At 38.6% G+C, this 19,160-nt stretch overlaps 1 protein-coding gene across 10 annotated transcripts in view; it reads left to right on the top strand.

Moving 5' to 3' along the window:
* Positions 1 to 618: 618 nt before the first annotated feature.
* The window catches only part of LOC121505338 (lymphoid-restricted membrane protein), a 67,846-nt gene continuing 49,304 nt past the window's right edge, over positions 619 to 19,160 (top strand). For 4 of the 10 annotated variants that reach the window (XM_041780547.1, XM_041780550.1, XM_041780549.1 and 1 more), the window contains exons 1-9: positions 679 to 784; positions 2,861 to 3,606; positions 6,023 to 6,133; positions 8,611 to 8,791; positions 11,842 to 11,900; positions 11,987 to 12,062; positions 13,403 to 13,561; positions 15,154 to 15,271; positions 17,562 to 17,612. In XM_041780547.1, coding sequence (XP_041636481.1) covers positions 2,916 to 3,606; positions 6,023 to 6,133; positions 8,611 to 8,791; positions 11,842 to 11,900; positions 11,987 to 12,062; positions 13,403 to 13,561; positions 15,154 to 15,271; positions 17,562 to 17,612 — 1,446 coding nt within the window. In that variant the 5' untranslated portion in view covers positions 679 to 784; positions 2,861 to 2,915. Of the gene's footprint in view, positions 785 to 2,860; positions 3,607 to 6,022; positions 6,134 to 8,610; positions 8,792 to 11,841; positions 11,901 to 11,986; positions 12,063 to 13,402; positions 13,562 to 15,153; positions 15,272 to 17,561; positions 17,613 to 19,160 lie in introns of all 10 variants that reach the window. The other 6 variants (XM_041780553.1, XM_041780555.1, XM_041780552.1 and 3 more) reach the window with 3 other exon arrangements.

The following is a 19,160-nucleotide window of genomic DNA, read 5'->3' on the forward strand; positions in this document are numbered from 1 at the left end:
AAGGTGCAATTTGATTGCAAAAGGCAACTTAAAAGGGAGTGGCAAAAAGGGGGCTAAAAGTGGCAAAAAGCAGGATTAAAGTGGCAAAAAGGGGCACAAAGAAGTGGCCAAAATGGCCTGAAAGCAATAGAAAGGAATGAAAGAGGCAAAAGTTGCAAATAAGGGCAATGTAAATATACAGACAAAGGATAGAGGTTGACAATTAAATTTGACAATTAAAACTGACCGTAAAACTGTGGGAAACAAACTGATTAAGAGACTTGCAAGGGATCATTTCTGAGGTCAAAGTTTTCCTTTTTTAAGGTTTTCTGGGGAATAATATTTTAAATTAAGACAGAAAATCATCAGAAAAGAGCCACGTGTGTTTAAGAGCCACAGGTTGAGCATCAGTGATTTAGATCGTGGCTCTTGCAAAGGTATTTTGGCTCTTAGGTTGAGTAACGCTGCTCTGAACAACCATCAGTCCTGTTATCATTCGTCCTCTGCAGCTCTAGTTTTAGTCCTGTGGTGCTCTATCATGGCTGCAGTGTTTCCTTCTGACCACATGGAGGAGGTACTGGCTCATCTTTGCAGTCTCGACCACCCACTAAACTTTTAACTCTTTCTGTGCTCGAGCTCGTGCAAACTACCTGTGCGCGTGCTCTTTGGATGTGTCTGGACAGTTAGCCAAACATTTCGTCGTGGATATTTGGTCGAGCAAACATTTGAAGGTAACAGAAAAGTCTCCCTCTGGCTGGCAAAGCTTCTAAAGAGAATCAGTGAGGATGTTGAGATAGACTGGTCGGTAAGGTGTAGCATATTTACACGGTTATTAATTTAATGTCGAAATAAAATATTTAAATTTGCCGTCGTGTTGATGTAGCTGTAGTCTTTGGTCTCACGAGACTTGAATCTTTCAGTTTCTCTGGTTTTAGCTCATAGAGTTGCGTCTCTTTGTAGAAATTTACTGTTGGATAATGTATAGTTATTTAAATGATTTGCCATATTGCATGCAGTTTTAGAAGATTTATTTATTTTTGTTCATGCAAACTCTTGAATTATGAGCTCGTTTGCACACCTGGAGCCCAGCAGGTGATGTTTTGAATTTGAACTCGTGGTTTGACCTTACCAAACGTGGAGCCATCATACTCCTATCTCTACATCGTTTTAATTGTGTCGATGCTAGGGCTGGGTAATTTATTGCAAATTAGATTAAATCTCTGTTTGGCCTGCTGCAGATAGTGCTAATTTCTTTGACCTGAAATTTAACAAAATACCAGTTTGATAAAGTTTCTGCAGCACAGGTTTTATGCTCTACACCAGTGGTTCTCAACTGGTGGGTCAGGACCCAAAAGTGGGGCAGAGCAGTTTCAGTGGGTTGCAAAGTCCTTATTTGACATGCATCAATACGTTTTATTTTATCCTGTTTTACTGTGAAATTGGGTGAATTTGAATGTTTGATAAATATTTCAACAAATTTATCTCCTCTTCTTGCAATAAATGGCCACTTTCCCATGACGATGAAGTAATTTTACATATTCTCAGGAAAATTGGCTGAAAATGACTCAGAATGATGGGGAAAGAGGGTCTAAAATGTGTGAGTTTGGTCCAGTCATGCCCCAAACTGCAACATATTCAATAATCTAAGCATGCTTTGTTGAAAATTTTTGGAAACTTGAGTCGCGATCTGTCCTAAGACAGACTGGTGGGTCCTGAGGCCGGACCAGTTGAGAACCACTGCTCTACACATTATGCAAAAATTAAACTTTTTCCTTGGATAGTTTAAAAATCCAACTTTTCTTGTTCATGTATTTTGATCAAAAGAGAATAACAAAAAAACATTGCATTTTCATTACAATATTGGGTGGGGGGTTGTAATTAGATTATTTTGCACATCATTCAGCCCTTTGTGTGACTGATGGAAATGAATAATTTAGAGCCAGTATGCCCCTCTTTTCTAACCCCTTCCTCTCCTTCATGATTTTAGCACACACAAAAATAAAAACCTTTTATTGGCGTGAAAACTTCTAAACAAAAGCTCCTTGGTAGTCGAACTTGTGGTTAGTGAAAATAAAGAAAACAATTATTTTCAGGAAGAATGCTCAGCTGTCTAGTATATCATGGTGTTATTTTATATAGGGCTGGGCAATTAATCGCAAATTAGATTAAATTGCAATACAGCCTGCTGCAATTTTCAAATTGCAAGAGTTGCAATATTTCTTAAACTTGAAATGTGTCAAAATAGCAGTTTAATAAATCTTTCTTTTTTGAAGTGGCAGAGATTTTATGCAAATTATGCAAACATTCAAATGTCAATTTTTATATAATGGTTTACAAAAATCCTCCTTTTTGTGTTCTATGTTTGTTTTTCAAAATCAGAATGAGTGACATAAAAATGATAATGCCCTTAAACAAAACAATGACATCATATTTGCAATATGAGCAAAAATAGTTAGCTCATTCTATCTAAAACTGATGAAGCCTAGCATTACGAAAGTCATACCCCAGCTGTGATCAGCTGGTGGCCAGCCTCACCTCCTCCACCCCAGCTGCGTCCTTTACAGCTTAAAACTTGTTGCATCCCCACATTCAGATTCATGCTACTATGAATTCATTGCTTTGCAAATCATTTAATTGTGTTCAATACACATGGTCTTATTTATGGAATTTTTTATTGCTTGAATTTGTGGAAAAGTACATAAGATTAACCCAAGAATAATCACATATTAAATAGCAATATTTGGGAAAAAAAATCCCAATTAAATTATTTTTGAAAATCGTTCAGCCCTAGTTTAACACTGCTGGTCCTCTGGTTTCTCTTTGTTGTAGATCGCTATATTATGTTGAAATCTTTAAAAACATATATTTTTGCTCTTTTCAGACTTCAGCCTCGCCTCTAGCCAGGAAGCCAGCACTGCCACCCTGCCATCAGCAGCATGGACTATTATACACCCCAGTCGAATCGCCGCCACAACCCTGTGGACAGCATCTGCCGTAAACTGCAGACCATTCAGTGGCGCGGCGACCGAGAGCCGAATTCACCTTTCCAGATCCCCAAACTCTCCTCCAGTAGTTACGACAGCCCGCAGTGTGGCCTCAGGCACAACCTGGAGGCCATCCTGAAGAGAGGGACTCTCCACAGGGACGAAGGGGAGAAGGGCAAGGAGAAAGTCAAGGAGAACGGGAAAGGGATGGGTATGCAGGGCTCTGCAGCTTCCCGGAGGAGCAGCAGGGGTCCTTCTGTGCCCCTGACCACCCATTCTACCCCAGCATGCAATCCTCCCACACCAGCCAATGTCACATACACTATCATGAGCACCATGGGAGAGAGGAGGGATGCTGATGGGAGTGACTTAAGCAAAGTGAAGACATGGCAGAGGTACTGTTCAACACCTGCAGGCCAGTCCAAAGACTCCCCTTACTTTACATTCACACAGGGACCCCAGTCTGTGCAGCCGGAGAGTGAGAGGCCGTGCAGGAGCCCCCCGATGTCCCGTACCTTCACCCCAAACCACAGCACCCTCACTTACAACCTTAACTTCTGCTCAGCGGACATGGGGAACTCTACAGAGTGCGAGCTGCCCTACCCGGCCCTGGTTGTGAAAAGACTGTCCATGGGAGATGGAGGTAGGGAGGAGCAGCTGCCAGCCAGCTGATGTGCAGATTGTTGCTGCGTCACTGCAAATGCAGGAGGAAATGTTGTTGTCAGTGGCAGTAGAAGTCAGACAAACACAAACGTAAACCTGATTCTGGTGCAGTGTTTTTCTACGGCTGACTTCCACGTCTCACCGGATAGCAGTTTCTATTTGCAGAGCACATTTCAGGTCGATATTGTGAAAACGCTTGCAGCAAGGTTGTTGAAGGGCCTTGAGTGAAATTCTTCTCCTTTGAGAAACTAAAAGGATAACTTGGTCAGATATTTATTCTCCTGTTTAATATTGGCACAGGCTAAAACTGCAAAACTTTTAACAGATATTTTATTTTAACCAGAGCTTGAATTTAAAAAATATGTGACCAGATTAATTGCTAAATGGTTATAATGAGAAGAGAATTTTATTGACCTAACGTTGCAGCACTTAAATCACCACAAAAATGAAATTAGAGCTCAGAAGGCCAGAGGAAGACTGGATCTCTGACCAGGAAAGCACACAGATATAAAGGGCTTTAGGTCTGTTTTAAAAGTTATATTTTGTTTTAAGAGATTATGTTTACAATTTTATGTGTAAAAAAAAAAAAAAAGAAATTTAACTTTATTATAGTAACTGATTAATGGCCTGGCTTATTATTGAGGCCGATACTTATTTCTACCAATAAAAGACGCATTTAATTCATGTGACTGTGGGGTCTTAAAAAGTAGTAAAAGTTGATAAATAAATTCAGCCAAAATTAAGGCTTTTAAAAAGTACTAAAGTCTTATTATGCAAGATTATAACAGCTTCAATTTTGTAGTTTTTAAAAAATCAATTTTGTTTTATTTATATTTTTATTTATTTTATTTTTTATCAAATTAATCTAAAGAGGTTGTATGCTAGTTTTTCTGCCTTTGTTTTTTATATTTAAATTAAAACATGAGATATATAGATTAAATGAACAATACTGAGTAAGTGCTCATTATAATAGATCAGCTACATCAGTAAAGTGATCATTGGCACTTCAGTGCTTTATAGTCAGAATATAACGTACTCCTTCAATCAGCAATTATGCCTAGCATTTATTTTCCTATAATTTAGCTGTAGGCTGTTTATATCTGTGCAAAACTTGTAATTTTGTTCTTCTAGATTGCAGAAATTGCTAGTTTAAGCCACCTCAGTAAAAGAAAAAGACCTTTCATTTAGCTACCTTATGGTATCAGGTATTTAGTCTCAAAATGCTCCAAGAAAGCTTGAGTTGCATACTACAGTAAAATACTGTTTATTTTGCTGTCACCACTAAACAGAACTGTAACTGTGTCGCTAACATATCTGGTTAGAGACTGAAGATTTGTTAAGTCTTAAAAATGCATGAAAAGGTCTGAAATGTTCAGATCTTCTGTTAGATTTTCTGTATACCGTGTACTTACTCAGAAAGTCTGCTACTTTGTCTCCACTGCGAGGTATATCCTCCCATCTGGTCCCACCAAATGTCCTGCGTACAACACAATCTGATTGGCTTGATGTCACGAGTACCAGCCAATCACCACTTGAGCGTGGGTGCCACTGACACAGTGAGCATTTGGAATCACTTTCTGTTTTCCTGTTTTTACTTTGTGCATTTTTTTTCAGGGCTGTTACTGATCCTGATTGTTAGTGGCTTATGAGCTGGGTAACGATATTTATTATGACAAACAAAATGTACTTAATGTTACAACAATACAATTTTATGATCAGAAGAATAAAGCATAGTGAGCAATTAAATTCTAGCTCTGTCAACATCAGTAACGGCACAGAGCAGCACAGTAGGAAGTGATACTGTATGTTTTCTGTGGATGGGACACGATGGAGAGTCAAAACAGAGCCATAGAGGAAGACGTGGCTTACGGTGAAGCCAAAGTAGCACTCTTTAATTCATTAAGTCTGTTGTTGACTGGTTAAATAAAATATCAGCCCTGATAATCAGCCAGGTTGATTAATGGTCAACCCCTGATTCATATTGATACCACTATAGCGGGACGTTTTGGTGTCCCCATCTTTAAGTCATGTTGTGTTACAGCTTTACAGGAGCATTCCTGCCTCTGTAAACACCTCTGAAGCTGGCACAGAGGAGCGATCATTTTGTCGGCCCATTATTCCTTCGGGACATTCATAGTGAAGGCAATATTCCCCTCATTAGCTCACACCACACCCTGAAATGTCCCTGTGAGTCAGCTTACAGTAGCAGGAAAGAGCTAAGGTTATCTCTGGGTCCACTTCTGCATTATTAAGTGTAGCCCCAAACCAACTTGTCTTACATAACTTTTTTTTTTTTGTCTGAAGAGTCTGGCCATTGCTGTGCCTGAAGGAGATTTCATCATGTGCTTGGTCTGCTGTGTGACTTGGTACAACTTTGTGTTTTGTCTGTTTGTTAGGATCGACATTGACCTCCGAACACAGGAAGGAGAATATGGCAGAGATCAGTCTGATCTGTGAGGAGAATCTGCTCGATACCATCTTCCACGCCTGTGACACCCAGCGCAGAGGTACGCCCACATACATGCTGAAATATTCATCTAGTCAATAGCAGCTAGTTCAGGCATTCCAGTGATCAAACAAGCAGCCTCAGGCTGAAGTCGAACAAATCTAAGTCTAGAACTGCTTTGGGATTCTTAGCCATCAAATATTTTCTTCAGCTTTCAACATTCAGTTGCCATTATCATCTGATGTCTTTGACATCCATCACAGTGTTTATCACAGCAGGCATTGGGTTTATTTACATCCTTTTGAGCATAGTTTCTGCTTTTATGGAGTGAACCATGTTTTGCAGTAAGTAGTAATGGGATAAGACATCTCTAAGTATGGGAGATGTGTTTTAAGGTTTTTAGTTTCTGGAAATGGTTAATTTAATTGTTTTAACCGTTTTTATATCAGGAAATGGCTGTTTGTTCATTTAGGGATCTGACTGCAGCCTAAATTTTCCGCTCTTTTCTTTCCTGTTCAGCTGATTGAGCTTTTTGTCTTTCTTCATATCTCTACCGTTTCTACTAGCATATATGTTAAAACTATTTTTTACACTCATTATTTTGAAAGATGATACTCTAATTCAGGGTTGTCAAACTCAATCACAGCAGGGGCCAGATTCTGAATTTGGGTCTAACCTGAGGCCCTAACAGGGTCAATATTTAACCATTGAGTGCTAACCTAAATGATTTTGAGATTTAAAGGTCAACATGATAACTTAAAAATTTAAAATCTGAGATAAGAAGTTAAACTTATAAGTTTTGAAGGTAAAAACATGACATTTAAAGTCAAAATAATGTTTTTAAAAGGCAAAATATGAGATAGAATAGTGAAACCATGATTTTTAACAGTCAAAAAAATGAGATTAAAGTCAGAATTATGAGTTTTAAAGGCAAAAACATGAGATAAAAGTCAAATCATGACTTTATAGGGTCAAAATAGGGTTTAAAATGTAAAATTATGAGATGAAGAGTCAAAGTTATTAGATGTAAAGGTTAAAATATGAAATAAACAGTCAAACCATAAGTTTTCGTCATAACTGTGACACAAAATTGAAAATATAAAGAAAAACAGATTTCTCCTACGTTCCTGAGTTTTTACCAAATCATTTTTAATGTTTACTTTTTCCAATTTTTATGACTCAACAAGGATATTATAAATCATCAAGGTTAAGTTTACTTTTTTCTACTTGAGGAAATCTGCAGACCTCATACTTACGGGCCAGTTCTAATAAAAAATATCATATGATCTGATGGGCCGGGTATAACTGCACCATGGGCCAGATTTGGCCCCCGGGCCTTGAGTTTGACACCCCTGTTCTAATTGGAAACTGTAAATAGTTTTCTTTATTGTCTACCACTCCACCATATGGCACTGTTACAACCATGCTAACTGCTTGTGTCCCTTCCCATAAACTCTTAATGCTTCTATCTCTTCAAGATAGATAGGAACCATCTTTTCTTGCCTGCTCAACCCATCAGCTACCTGTGAAACTATACTATATAGACAAAAGTATTTGGCCAGAAATTGAATTCAGGAGTTTCCATCAGACCCACAGGTGTATAAAATCCTCACCTAGCCATGCACTCTCCATCTGCAAACATCTGAGATCTTAAATGGGTCTTTCTGAAGAGCTCAGAGACTCCCAGCATGGTACTGTGATGGATGCCACCTCTGCAATAAGACAGTTGGTGAAATTTCATCCCTGCTGGATATTCTAGTCAGCTGTAATTGGCTTTATAAGAAGGTGGAAGAGTTTAGGAACAACAGCAACTCAGCCGTGAAGCAGAAGACAAGGTAAAATCAGAGCGGGGTTGACGACTGCTAAGGCTCATGGTGCATGAAAGTCAGCAACGCTCTGCTGAGTCCATAGCGGAAGAGTCCTGATCTTCCACTGGCATTAATGTAAACGCTGAAACTGCGAGGTGGGAGCTTTGTAAATGAGATGAGCTTCCATGGCTGAGCAGCTGCATGCCAAGTCCAGTGCCAAGTATCAGAGGGAGTGGAGTAAAGCACACCAACACTGGCCCTCTGGTCCAACATGGCCTGACCTCATAAACGCTCTACAGAATGAATGGACACAAATTCCCACAGAAACACTCCAAAATCTTGTGGATAGCCTCTAAGAAGAGTGGAGGCTGTTGTAGCTGCAAAAAGGGAGCCAACTCCAGATTAAAGTATACGGATTTGAGTAGAATGCCATTACAGTCTCTGTTGGAGGAATGGTCAGGTGTACGAATACTTTTGTCCATATAGTGTTGTCCTGCAGCACATTTCATAATTGCTAAATTTGCATTTAGGGAGAGGACATGCTCGCGGTGAAAAAAAAATGTACTCTGATCTTACTGTCTAACTGTGACTCAGATTTTTTGTAGTCCAACACAGATTGAGAATTGCTCATGCTACTAAAGTTCACTCATAATTACAATCTAAATACCATCACAGTTTTAGTAGTATGTGTATGAGAAAGGATTTCTCTTCACTACAGTCTTTCTTTCAGGTAAAGTCTATGTGTCTCACATTGTGGACTACTTGCGGCACACAACGAGTCGCAGCTCAGAGGACAGTGGACTGGAGGAACTCTGCAACATGCTCGATCCAGAACAAAAAGACGTCTCCATCGACTTGGACACTTACCACGCTGTCATGAAAGAGTGGATCGATGACTGCCGCAACAATGGGTACTGAAAGCATTTGTTATACATTATATCTTTTGTAAGTTTCAGGATTTGTAAGCTTTCTTAGTTGGAGGCTTCAGAGAAAAGCTTTCAGATACTTTTGCACAGTGTCTAAAGGCCGGCTCAGACTACATGATTTTTTTGGTCATTCACGACGCGTCGTTAATTATGTCACACTACAAGACTGTTAGTCATTCCCGACTCTCAAAATCGTGCCCGAGTTTTAACGACGAGCTGCGACGTCACAGCCGGGCTTAAATCTGGCTGAATTCGTGTAGTCTGAGCCGGCCTTTAGAGAGCCCTTTTAGGTTAAGAGGGTGTAGCATGTTCTGGATGTTCCCCTGGCATAGCCTTGTGCAAAATATTGTGTTCAGGGATCCTATGTAGCTATAGTGCATGCAGACTTTATCTGAATATAAAAGGGGAAATTAAAATGTTATTTAAAGGAATCCTGCATGATCAGACAAGTGCATCTTGTTGGATAGAAATTTGTGTCTCTCATGTGTGTTGAACTAAAAAAAAATAACTAAAGATATCTGCATTTTGAGTAATTTAAACATATTTAGATATTATGATCAGTGATTCCCTCAGAATTATCTTATACTGTGGTGGTAGGAGTCGCATGGGGGCTCCTCTCACACTGCCTGATTTTAAGGGTTATTTTTGGGTGTTTACCAGTATTCATCAGCGGTACTTCTTGTAAAGAGTCTCAAATAACATTACCTCCCTTTTGAAAAGTTTTGCTCGATGTTTCGTAACCATTTCTGGTGAGCTGTGTGTAAATGCTTCCTGTGGATGAGATGGCACATTGCAACCATCAGTCTAGAGTGCAGGATGATATTGGCAGCAAGCAATGTGCAGAATAATGTTCAACAGTGGTGTTAGATGCTTGAAAGTCAGGGTTAGGTTAGTTAAATGTGTAAACTTTGCAGGATCATTTTAAAATATTCTTGTTAAGACTTGTTAATATTTGACAAGTAAAGAGTAAAAATAATTATATTAAAAGAAAGAAATGTGGGAAAAGGATTTAATTTGTGCTTTCATTTCATATTTCAATTTTGCATTTCACAATTAAAACTTAAACTTATGATTTTAAGTTTTTTATCTCATATTTTGACCTTTTAGATTCACAATTTTAAATTTTAATCACATTTTCACCTTTAAATACTCATGATTTTGAATTTTATCTCAGGTTTAGACCTTTTCATCTCCTAACTTCTACTTTTAATACCATATTTTGGACTCTTAATATAGCTTTTTAAAACATATTTAACCTTTTTAACACATGATTTTTAATTTATTTCATATTTTTACCTTTTTAAATTCATGATTTCGTACTTTAACTCATATTTTGAACTTTAAAACTCTTTATTTCTAGTTTCTATCGCATGTTTTTGCCTTTTAAAAACATTAATTTGACCTATATCTGTGTTTTGATAAGCATTTTAACTTATAACCGTGACTTTTTTTTTAAATCTCAAAATCATTTGTCATGGTCTTTTTTTCCCATAATTCATGATCTGTGAAAATAGGTTGACAGTTTATGCTAAGATATTGATTTTGTGAGGCTCTCAGGTTAGACTTATATTCAGAATCCTGCTCTAAAATATAAAGAAGTTTAACTTTTTTAACCTATTCTAAGTTTTTGAGATGTACCTGTACATGGATTTAAAATAAAGAATAAATAGTCATAGGTATGCTTTTGTGGCTGTAAATTTATTGACGACCCTCTCAGGTGCAGGAAACACTAGAAGGTGTTTTTGTCATCTCTGTGTTCCTTAAACATTCATGTATGTATTTTTGATTTTGGGTTTGACGGTTGAAAATGAGCTAAAAGAACTGCAAAAAAGTGAGAGTGAAGATGGGAACGACTGTAGTTTCAATCTTGGAGGGTTTCTGGTTTTAATCAATGGTTTGTTTTGCATTTTAGACACCATTATAACCAGATTTCACTTTTAGATTCTGTGTGTGGTTGACAGCTAGCTGTCTGATCTGCATAATGACAAAGACTCTAAATGTGTTCCACATGTTTACCACTTCCTCCACATGCTTTAGTCTGTGTTTGTCTCTTCACTAATACTTTATGTTAAGGTGAGGGATGTTAGAATTGTCCCAAACGCTCTCTGCACGCAGGCGAAGAGCAGCCCATCTATTGTGCCTGAGTTATGCAAGTAGTTGTTGTGTAGGCGGGTGATGCTTCAGATGAGAAAGTTCTCCCCCATACTCATCTCACTTTCAGCTATGTGAGTCTGCCTTTAGCAGCAGCGTGTATTTATCTCTGAGGCAGATGTGCGTCATCATTCAGTGAACTCTATAGCACATGTAACAGCTCTGGTCTATTTGATGACCTTCTAAGGAGGATTTACATTGAAAGCCCAAAAACCTTACAATAATAGACTAATAATTCATGTGTTTTCAGGTTTGACAAGCCTCTAATAGATTATCTGTCATGGCCATTTTTAACTCCATATGTGGAATTTAAAACATTCCCTGAGGTCCTGATGGTCAGAAAGTAGAATAATTCTTAGCGTCTGTAGAAGCGGAGTGTTGAATGAAGGTCCCTGGATGAAGATGTGCTGATTCATATTGAGGAGACCACTGTGAGTTAAATTACTGTTTGCCAGTAAGTAAACTCTTATTGAAGCCAGAATGCGAACATGACACAGAGGATGATGCTCGGACTGTTTTTAGAGATAAGCGTGTCAGGAACCAAAAGTTAAACAGTTCAACAGAGTATTCCAGGGAGGGGAAGAGTCAGCGACCTGATACGGGAATTGCAGCTACGCTTTTACTGGCATGCTTTCCGAGGCCTGATCCATACTGGGCATCCGCGTCCGTCCCAGAGGGGTCAGGAGGAGGACACCTGCAGAGATGGGGCATAGGCCTGGAGGATGGCCATCAGGAGGCCAGAGCAGTATAGGATCAAGGGTGAAGCGGCTCCCTTACCTGGCCTGACCTCTCAGGAGTCCATGCCTGCTGGAACCTAAATTGAAAGAGAAAGGAGCTGATCTTAACCTGATATGATGTTTGATTTTTCTGTTTTTTTTCCTCAGGCAAGAGCAGAAAGATGACACCGCTCAGGACTTGGCCAGATTCAAAGACAGCCTTTCTGGTGAGTGGATTATGCACTGATGTGTTTAGTTTTCATTTCCTGTGTTGCTAATCCGTCTCATTTCGATGATTTTGTGTTTGTTTCAGCTAAGAGGTCCATGCTGCTCAATATGACCTCGGGGAGCTTGGAGGGCTTCGGTGGGGAGGCATCTAAAGCAGAATTGTGAGTGATGAACTTGATTTAGTGTGATTGTGTCTCGAGCTTAACGATTTGGCAAAATAATCTAATTGCAATTTTATTCCCCAATATTGCAATTTAATATGCACAAATTTTTTTAGTTCATCATCTTATGTATTTCTTAATAAATAAGAAATAAATTAGTCCATATTATAACAAACACAATATTTGATAGATTAAACCAAGGCTGAACAATTACGAAAAAATTGTGATTGTTTTTTTGCAAATTCAATATTCATTTGTAATGAGATAAAATGTACTAAAAGAAGAAAAGTCGTATTTTTTGCAGATTATTTTAGAAAAAACTTGCACTTGAATTTTTGCATGATGTGTAGAGCCAGGGCTCGACATTTAAACCCGCTACCCTGCAGAATGCTGGTGGATTTCAGCCTTGGTGGGTTCCACAGTTACTCCCACTTAGATTTATCAGCATCATCTACGCTTCCTACCTGTGCTTGGCTGTTAGCCCCAGTGTAATGAGCCAGATTTGCACAGAAATTCCCAATATAACTGCAAAGTTGCCAAGCCAGCTCTCAGGTGCGACGGTTTCATATATTTTTGAGTCAGTTGTTTTTTCCAAGGTCGGGTGGAGAAAATGCTTGAAATTTTGAAATACAGTGTTCATTTGCATTTCAAAAGACTGCAAATCTAGTAAATGTCAGCATGCCATAGCTAACCTCATTATAAAATGTTATTTCACAACAATATAGTGGTGGTTAGTGAAACTTCAGTGTGGCGAGTAACTCTGGAAAACTGCTAGCCATGTGTCGACCATTACATCTCTGCAACAAAAATGTATTCTACAGGTTTTTAAAAAACACTTAAGATAGAATAAATAACACACCTTCTGGAATTTCAAAATTGCAGTAGAACATATTGTGATTTATTCTAAATATGTGTGGATTTATGTGTAGATTTGGAATTATGTCTATTATTTTGAAAGACAATCACTCTCTTATGGTTCTTTAACTGCTTAACTGTATAACAGTAGACATACCTTGGCCTTATATGTCTGTAAGGCTATTATAAGATCACAATGCCATATTTAGGATGGATTAGGATGATAAATTGTGCACATGTTCAGTGCCATGTGGGTTTTTTTTAAATTGTACAATCCCTTTCTGCTGTGTGACAACTGCAGCTCTTCAAAATAACATAAAAGTATTAGTGTTTAATTATTATTTGTTTGGTTAGTGTGAGAAAGTGTGTACAGGCAGATGTTTCAGGTCAGAAGTGAGAACATTTGCATCGCTGTAAAATAAAAAAAGTTTGTGTGTGTGAAATGTAACCCATACCTATATTTGTGTTTTTGTTCCGCTTGTTAGTGAGACATCAGAGCTGGTTTACTGTGTTGCCGACCTTCAGATGAGCAACCAGAAGCTCCAGGAGGAGGTGAGAAAGCTGAAGCTTGTGGTGGACGGCATGGAGGACAGCAACCAGAAGCTGGCAGAAGAGAATGAGGAGCTTCGCAATCAAGCCAGGATGTAAGACGCGCCTGGATGGGTCCGTTCTAGCACACAGCTGTTGAACGAATCTGAACTCTGTTTAGTTGTTGGGGTGTCTGTGGCTCAGCAGGCACTCATCCACAAGGTCAGACCCCTGCAGTCACATGACCATGTGTCCTTGGACACTAAAGCCCACTGCTGTATCAGGGGCATGTGACTATGAATGAAGTAGCTAATACTGATGTGCCCTCTATAAAGCAGCTTTCACCATCAGTGTGTGAATGTGGAAAAACAGGTGTGATTGGTTAAGTCGGACCTCTGCTGCTAGAAAAGCAACAGTTCAATTCCGAAACATCTCATTATAAGACAAGGTCAGCCAATTATCAGACTTTTTTAAGAGAACCTCCTCACAATTTTCCATCAGATTTCAAGGAACCTACGAGCAAGAATGTTTTCTGTGCATAAATCCTGCAGCACTGTCTCTAGATAAAACTGGAAGGTTCAACGTCTGATCCTCTTTTGTGCAGCAGATCATAACTGCACTCTTCTTAGCATTATAGTTGATATCACGTTCCTCTACAGAGCAAACAGACAGTCTCAGCTGAAAACCAGCACGACTAGGACTAAAATCAACCATCATACAACAAATGATCAACTAATCATGCATCCAGGTTTACAGGATTTCAGAGGTTTGGACAGATCATCCATATACAAATGAAAAGGAACAGGGGGCAGAGTTCCTCCCCGTCTTGGACAATTACTCACACCAAACTGGGTGGAAAGACTATGCCTCCACTTTACCTCCATAGTCTGGTGGTCATACCAATAAGCCAGAAGTCTAGCTGTGTATTTTGGCACACCTTTATCAGTCTTTTTCTCAAACAACTTTTTATGATTTACTCAGTCAAATGCCATGGATGCATCAATAAAGCACATAAACACAGTCAAGTTCTGACATCTGTAAGCATTAATAATCTCTTTAAGTGCATAAATGCAGAGGTGTGTGCATGTGAGGAGTAAACAAAGTCATGTGACCTTTCCAACAAGAGTTTCTCTAAAACTTCAGACAGGATGCTGGCTAAGGCTGCAGGCCCGCAGAGCTTGCCAGCCTTATCTTTAATGACTGGAAGAGAGCAGTCAGGTAATAATCTGTGGATAATGAAGCCGGTAAAGCAGATCGCAAAAAGAGGAGCTATCCTTGGACTAGCATATTTAAGATGTTCAGCAGATATTCGGTCTAAGCCACTTGCTTTGTTATGTGACAACTTCTTAATGGCTTCACAAGCTTGGTGTGAACTGACACCAACTGAAGCATCACCCTCCAGAATCCCTGCTTAATCTACTTCACCTTTGACATACTTAAATAAAGAACAATAATGTCTCTGCAGTATTTTCTGCTCCAGAGAAACCTTCTACAGTACATGGTGAAGATGTTTTATTGTTTTTGAGAGCTCTGACTTCCTTCCAAAATTCTGTTCACTTTTATCTAACAGTTTCGTAAGATCAGCTCTCAGAGCCGGCTCATTTTTTACAAATGAAACCGACAGCATATTTATATCTTGCATCTTTGTTTATATGTGCAATAAAATGAAAGTGCCAAGCTCACGCACAATTTGTTTTTCCTCACACAGTACCCAGCAGCTTGCCCAGAAGGAGAAGATGCTGAAGGAGGAGGTGGAGGAGATGAAGACTACTCTGAGCTGTACGGAGGAAGGCAGAGCTCGTGCCTCCGCTCACAGCAAGCGAGTGGTAGGTCAAACACCCAAACAGAAAACAGGAGTTTATGCTGATGATGTGTGCTTGTTCTTCTGCTGTAAAAGCTGATTTTTCTGTGTTAAGCTACAAGAATGTGTATACACTGTCACAGACACTGAATTGATAAATTTCATTTATATTGAAATTATTATGCTTATATTGTCCTGTTCATTTTTTCACAAATGGTCTATGTAATTGGCAGTCAAGAGGATTTTTTGTTCCTCAAAACTTACATTGTAATCTGGATTGTATTCGACAAAATTACCAGTTATGACAAAATTCTGATTTGTTTGCATGTTTTCAGCCACATTTTATAACATACATGCATAACAGTTAAAGCTAAAAATCAAACACAACATTTTAAAATTAAAACTATAAACATTGTTTTCACATCTAGAATGCAGAAATGGAACAAAAGTACAGTACTATTGCACTGTGCACACTAAGTCCATTTTTTTTTTGTCTTAAATTTTTCACATTAAAAATAAAATCAATCTCATGCTGTTCTAATTATGTTTGCACACTGCCACCAATCTCATGCAAATCGGTCCAAGTCACTTTAAATGGGTAATTGATGATTCAGAACAGCGCTTGCTGCTTCCTTCTCACTCACTCGCCCACCTCCTCTTTCTCTCCCCCTCTTGCAGTGAACTTTCACTTTAAACACCATCATTTGCTCGTGTTAGGTGGATATCAACCGTGGAAATATAAAAGATAAAGGCAGAAGTTTGTAACCTAGTCACAGTCATAACAGAGACTGAATTTAAAAGTTGCTCTCCAACCTGGCTCAGCTCTATAATGTATGAGAATGTGCTGAAGATCCCTGTCAGGATGGATCCAGAGTGACTCTAAAGCAGTGACAGAGCCACAGGCTCACAGTGTAAAAATTGGCCACATTCTGTGAATTTTCGCATTGAAGGCAAAAAACACACGCAATGGACTCGTGCAAGGTTTGAGTGTGTGTCTTTTCTCTCCGAATTTAGATCTGAAAACTAATTGAAATGGCACAAAAGTTTTGGCCGGAGAAATCAAACAATTTAGATCAGTTTCTACTCACATATTTCAGAGATCAAATCCTCTTTGCTTTTCAAAGCACAGGTAAATTCTTTGCCAGTGTGAAGGTCAAGATAAAAACTCTGAGCCCTTAAATATGGATGGTCTTGCCCATATTTTTACCAGCTGTAGGACATTTTAGAGTCATTCAAGGACAGCTGGTGTCACATGTCAGCATGACTTTGCTTTCTGCTGAAGTCTTTGAACAGTTAATTCTGTTGGAATATGGAAGATACATTCTCAGTTGTTAACACTGTACAATAAAAGTGTGCACAGTTGAATGTACAAATAACAAAACATAACCCCTGAAACATCTGAAAATAACAGACCCAGTGTTTGAAGGGTTAAAATTTTCCTAAGAAAGGAAAAATATTGGTCTATGAAAGTAGTGAAAGAAGAAAAGTATCCAGATTAAAGTTTACTGTAAGTGCTGAGTGGATACTAAGGCTCAGATCAGATCAGTCAGATTCAGTTGCAACATGGATATTCTAGTTTATCTGAAATGTGTCAAAATATTAGAAGTTTTTTCGCAGCAGAGATGTTTTGGAAGCATTCAAGTGTCATTTCTTTAAAATAGTTAACACAAACTCCTGCTTTTCTTGATAGTGCATGCATTTTTCTTATCAAAATGAGAATGATACAAAAAATATTATTTCCCCTCAACACTATTTCTACTGCAGTATGAGTCAAAATAATCACAATGAAACAGTTCTATCAAAATTGTTGCCCTGATTGTTACTGGCTTTTTTCCCAACACTCTTTATTCGACTTTTGGCACCTCTTTAACAAAAGTTACTTTAACTGTTACAGAAAATGTGTGCATTATCTCTTTAATAAACCACATAGAAAATTAAAATAACAATAGTGGTAATAGCAGCCATTACATGAATAGAAAAGAAGAGAAAATAACATAAATAGTAAAAATAAAGGGAAAATCAATAACAATACTAATAACATTGATGGAAAATAACGCTAATGACTGACTGTAATAAGAATAATTAAACAGAGATAAGTTAAAAAAAAGAGGAAAAACAAGTAGATGCGTAGCTAAATTTTAAAGAAAAGAGAAACAAACTAACAATGAAATCGTACAAGTACCCAGAAAAACTACTCAGTGACAGTAATCTGAGTAAATGTAGCTGATTTTTATTGATGTAGAATAAAATAGGGCAGAAATGTAGAAACCAAGCATACATTCACATAATGCATGTTGTTCTTCTCATCATTTTAGGAGAGAGAAAACCAGAGTCTCATCGGCAAGATCGCTTCTCTTCAGGAAGAGGTATTTCATAACCAAGTCTTTAGAATTTATTCCTCTCAGTCACTTACAGTCATGGACTAAAGTATTGGCACCCCTGGAATTTTTCCAGAAAATACAACATTTCTCACAGAAATTGTGGCAATTACAAATATTTTTGGTACACACATGTTTATTTCCTTTATGTGCATTGGAACAACACAAAAAAACTGGAGAAAAAAGACAAAATTTACATAATTTTACACAAAACTCAGAAATGGGCCTGACAAAATTGTTGGCACCCTCAACTTAATATTTGGGTGCACACCCTTGGGAACAAATAACTGAAACCAGTCACTTCCTATAACCATCAACAAGCTTCTTACACCTCTCAACTGGATTTTTGGACCACTCTTCTTTTGCAAACTGCTCCAGGTCTCTCAGATTTGAAGGATGCCCTCTTGTTACAGCAGTTTTAAGATCTCTCCATAGGTGTTCATTGGGATTTAGATCCGGACTCATTGCTGCCACTTCAGATCTCTCCAGCTTTGTCTCCAACCATTTCTTGGTGCTTTTTGAGGTATGTTTGGGGTCATTGTCCTGCTGGAACACCCATGACCTCTGGCACAGACCCAGCTTTCTGACACTAGGCCCTACATTGCGGCCGAAAATCTTTTGATAGTCTCCAGATTTCATGATTCCTTGCACACAGTTAAGGCACCCAGCGCCAGAGGCAACAAAATAACCCCAAAACATCTTTGAAGCTCCACCATGTCTGACTGTAGGTACTGTGTTCTTTTCTTTGTAGGCCTCATTCTGTTTTCTGTAAACAGTGGAATGACGTGCTTTTCCAAAAAGCTCTACCTTAGTCTCATCTGTCCACAAAATGTTCTCCCAGAAGGATTGAGGCTTACTCGGGTACATTTCTGCAAACTCCAGTCTGGCTTTTTTATGTCTCTTTGTCAGCAGTGGGGTTCTCCTTGGTCTCCTGCCATAGCGCTTCATCTCATTCAGATGACCACGTATGGTCCCAGCTGACACTTTTGCACCCTGAGTCTGCAGGACAGCCTGAATTTGTGTGGAAGTTGACTGAGGATGTTTATCCACCATTCCAACTATCCTGCGTTGCATTCTTTTGTCAATTTTTCTCTTCTGTCCACATCCAGGGAGATTAGCCACAGCTCCATGGTTATAAACTTCTTGATTATATTACACACAGTGGACAAAGGAATTTCAAGATCTCTGGAGATGGTCTTTAACCTTGAGATTGTTCATATTTTTCCACAGTTTTGCTTCTTGAGTCCTCAGACAATTCTGGGCTCTTCTTTCTCTTCTCCATGCTTGGTGTGACACACACAGACACACAACACAAAGGTTGAGTCAACTTTTAGACATTCTGACTGGCTTCAGGTGTGATTTCTAGATTGTCAGCACCTGTTACTGCCACAGGTGAGTTTAAATGAGCATCACATGCTTGAAATAAAATGATTTACCCACAGTTTTAAAAGGGGGACAGTAAAATTGTCTGGCCCATTTTTTGAGTTTTGTGTAAAATTATGTCAAATTTGGCTTTTGTCTTCTGCTTTTTCGTGT

The sequence above is a fragment of the Cheilinus undulatus genome, linkage group 23 (genome assembly GCF_018320785.1).
Source record: "Cheilinus undulatus linkage group 23, ASM1832078v1, whole genome shotgun sequence".
NCBI lineage: Eukaryota > Metazoa > Chordata > Actinopteri > Labriformes > Labridae > Cheilinus > Cheilinus undulatus.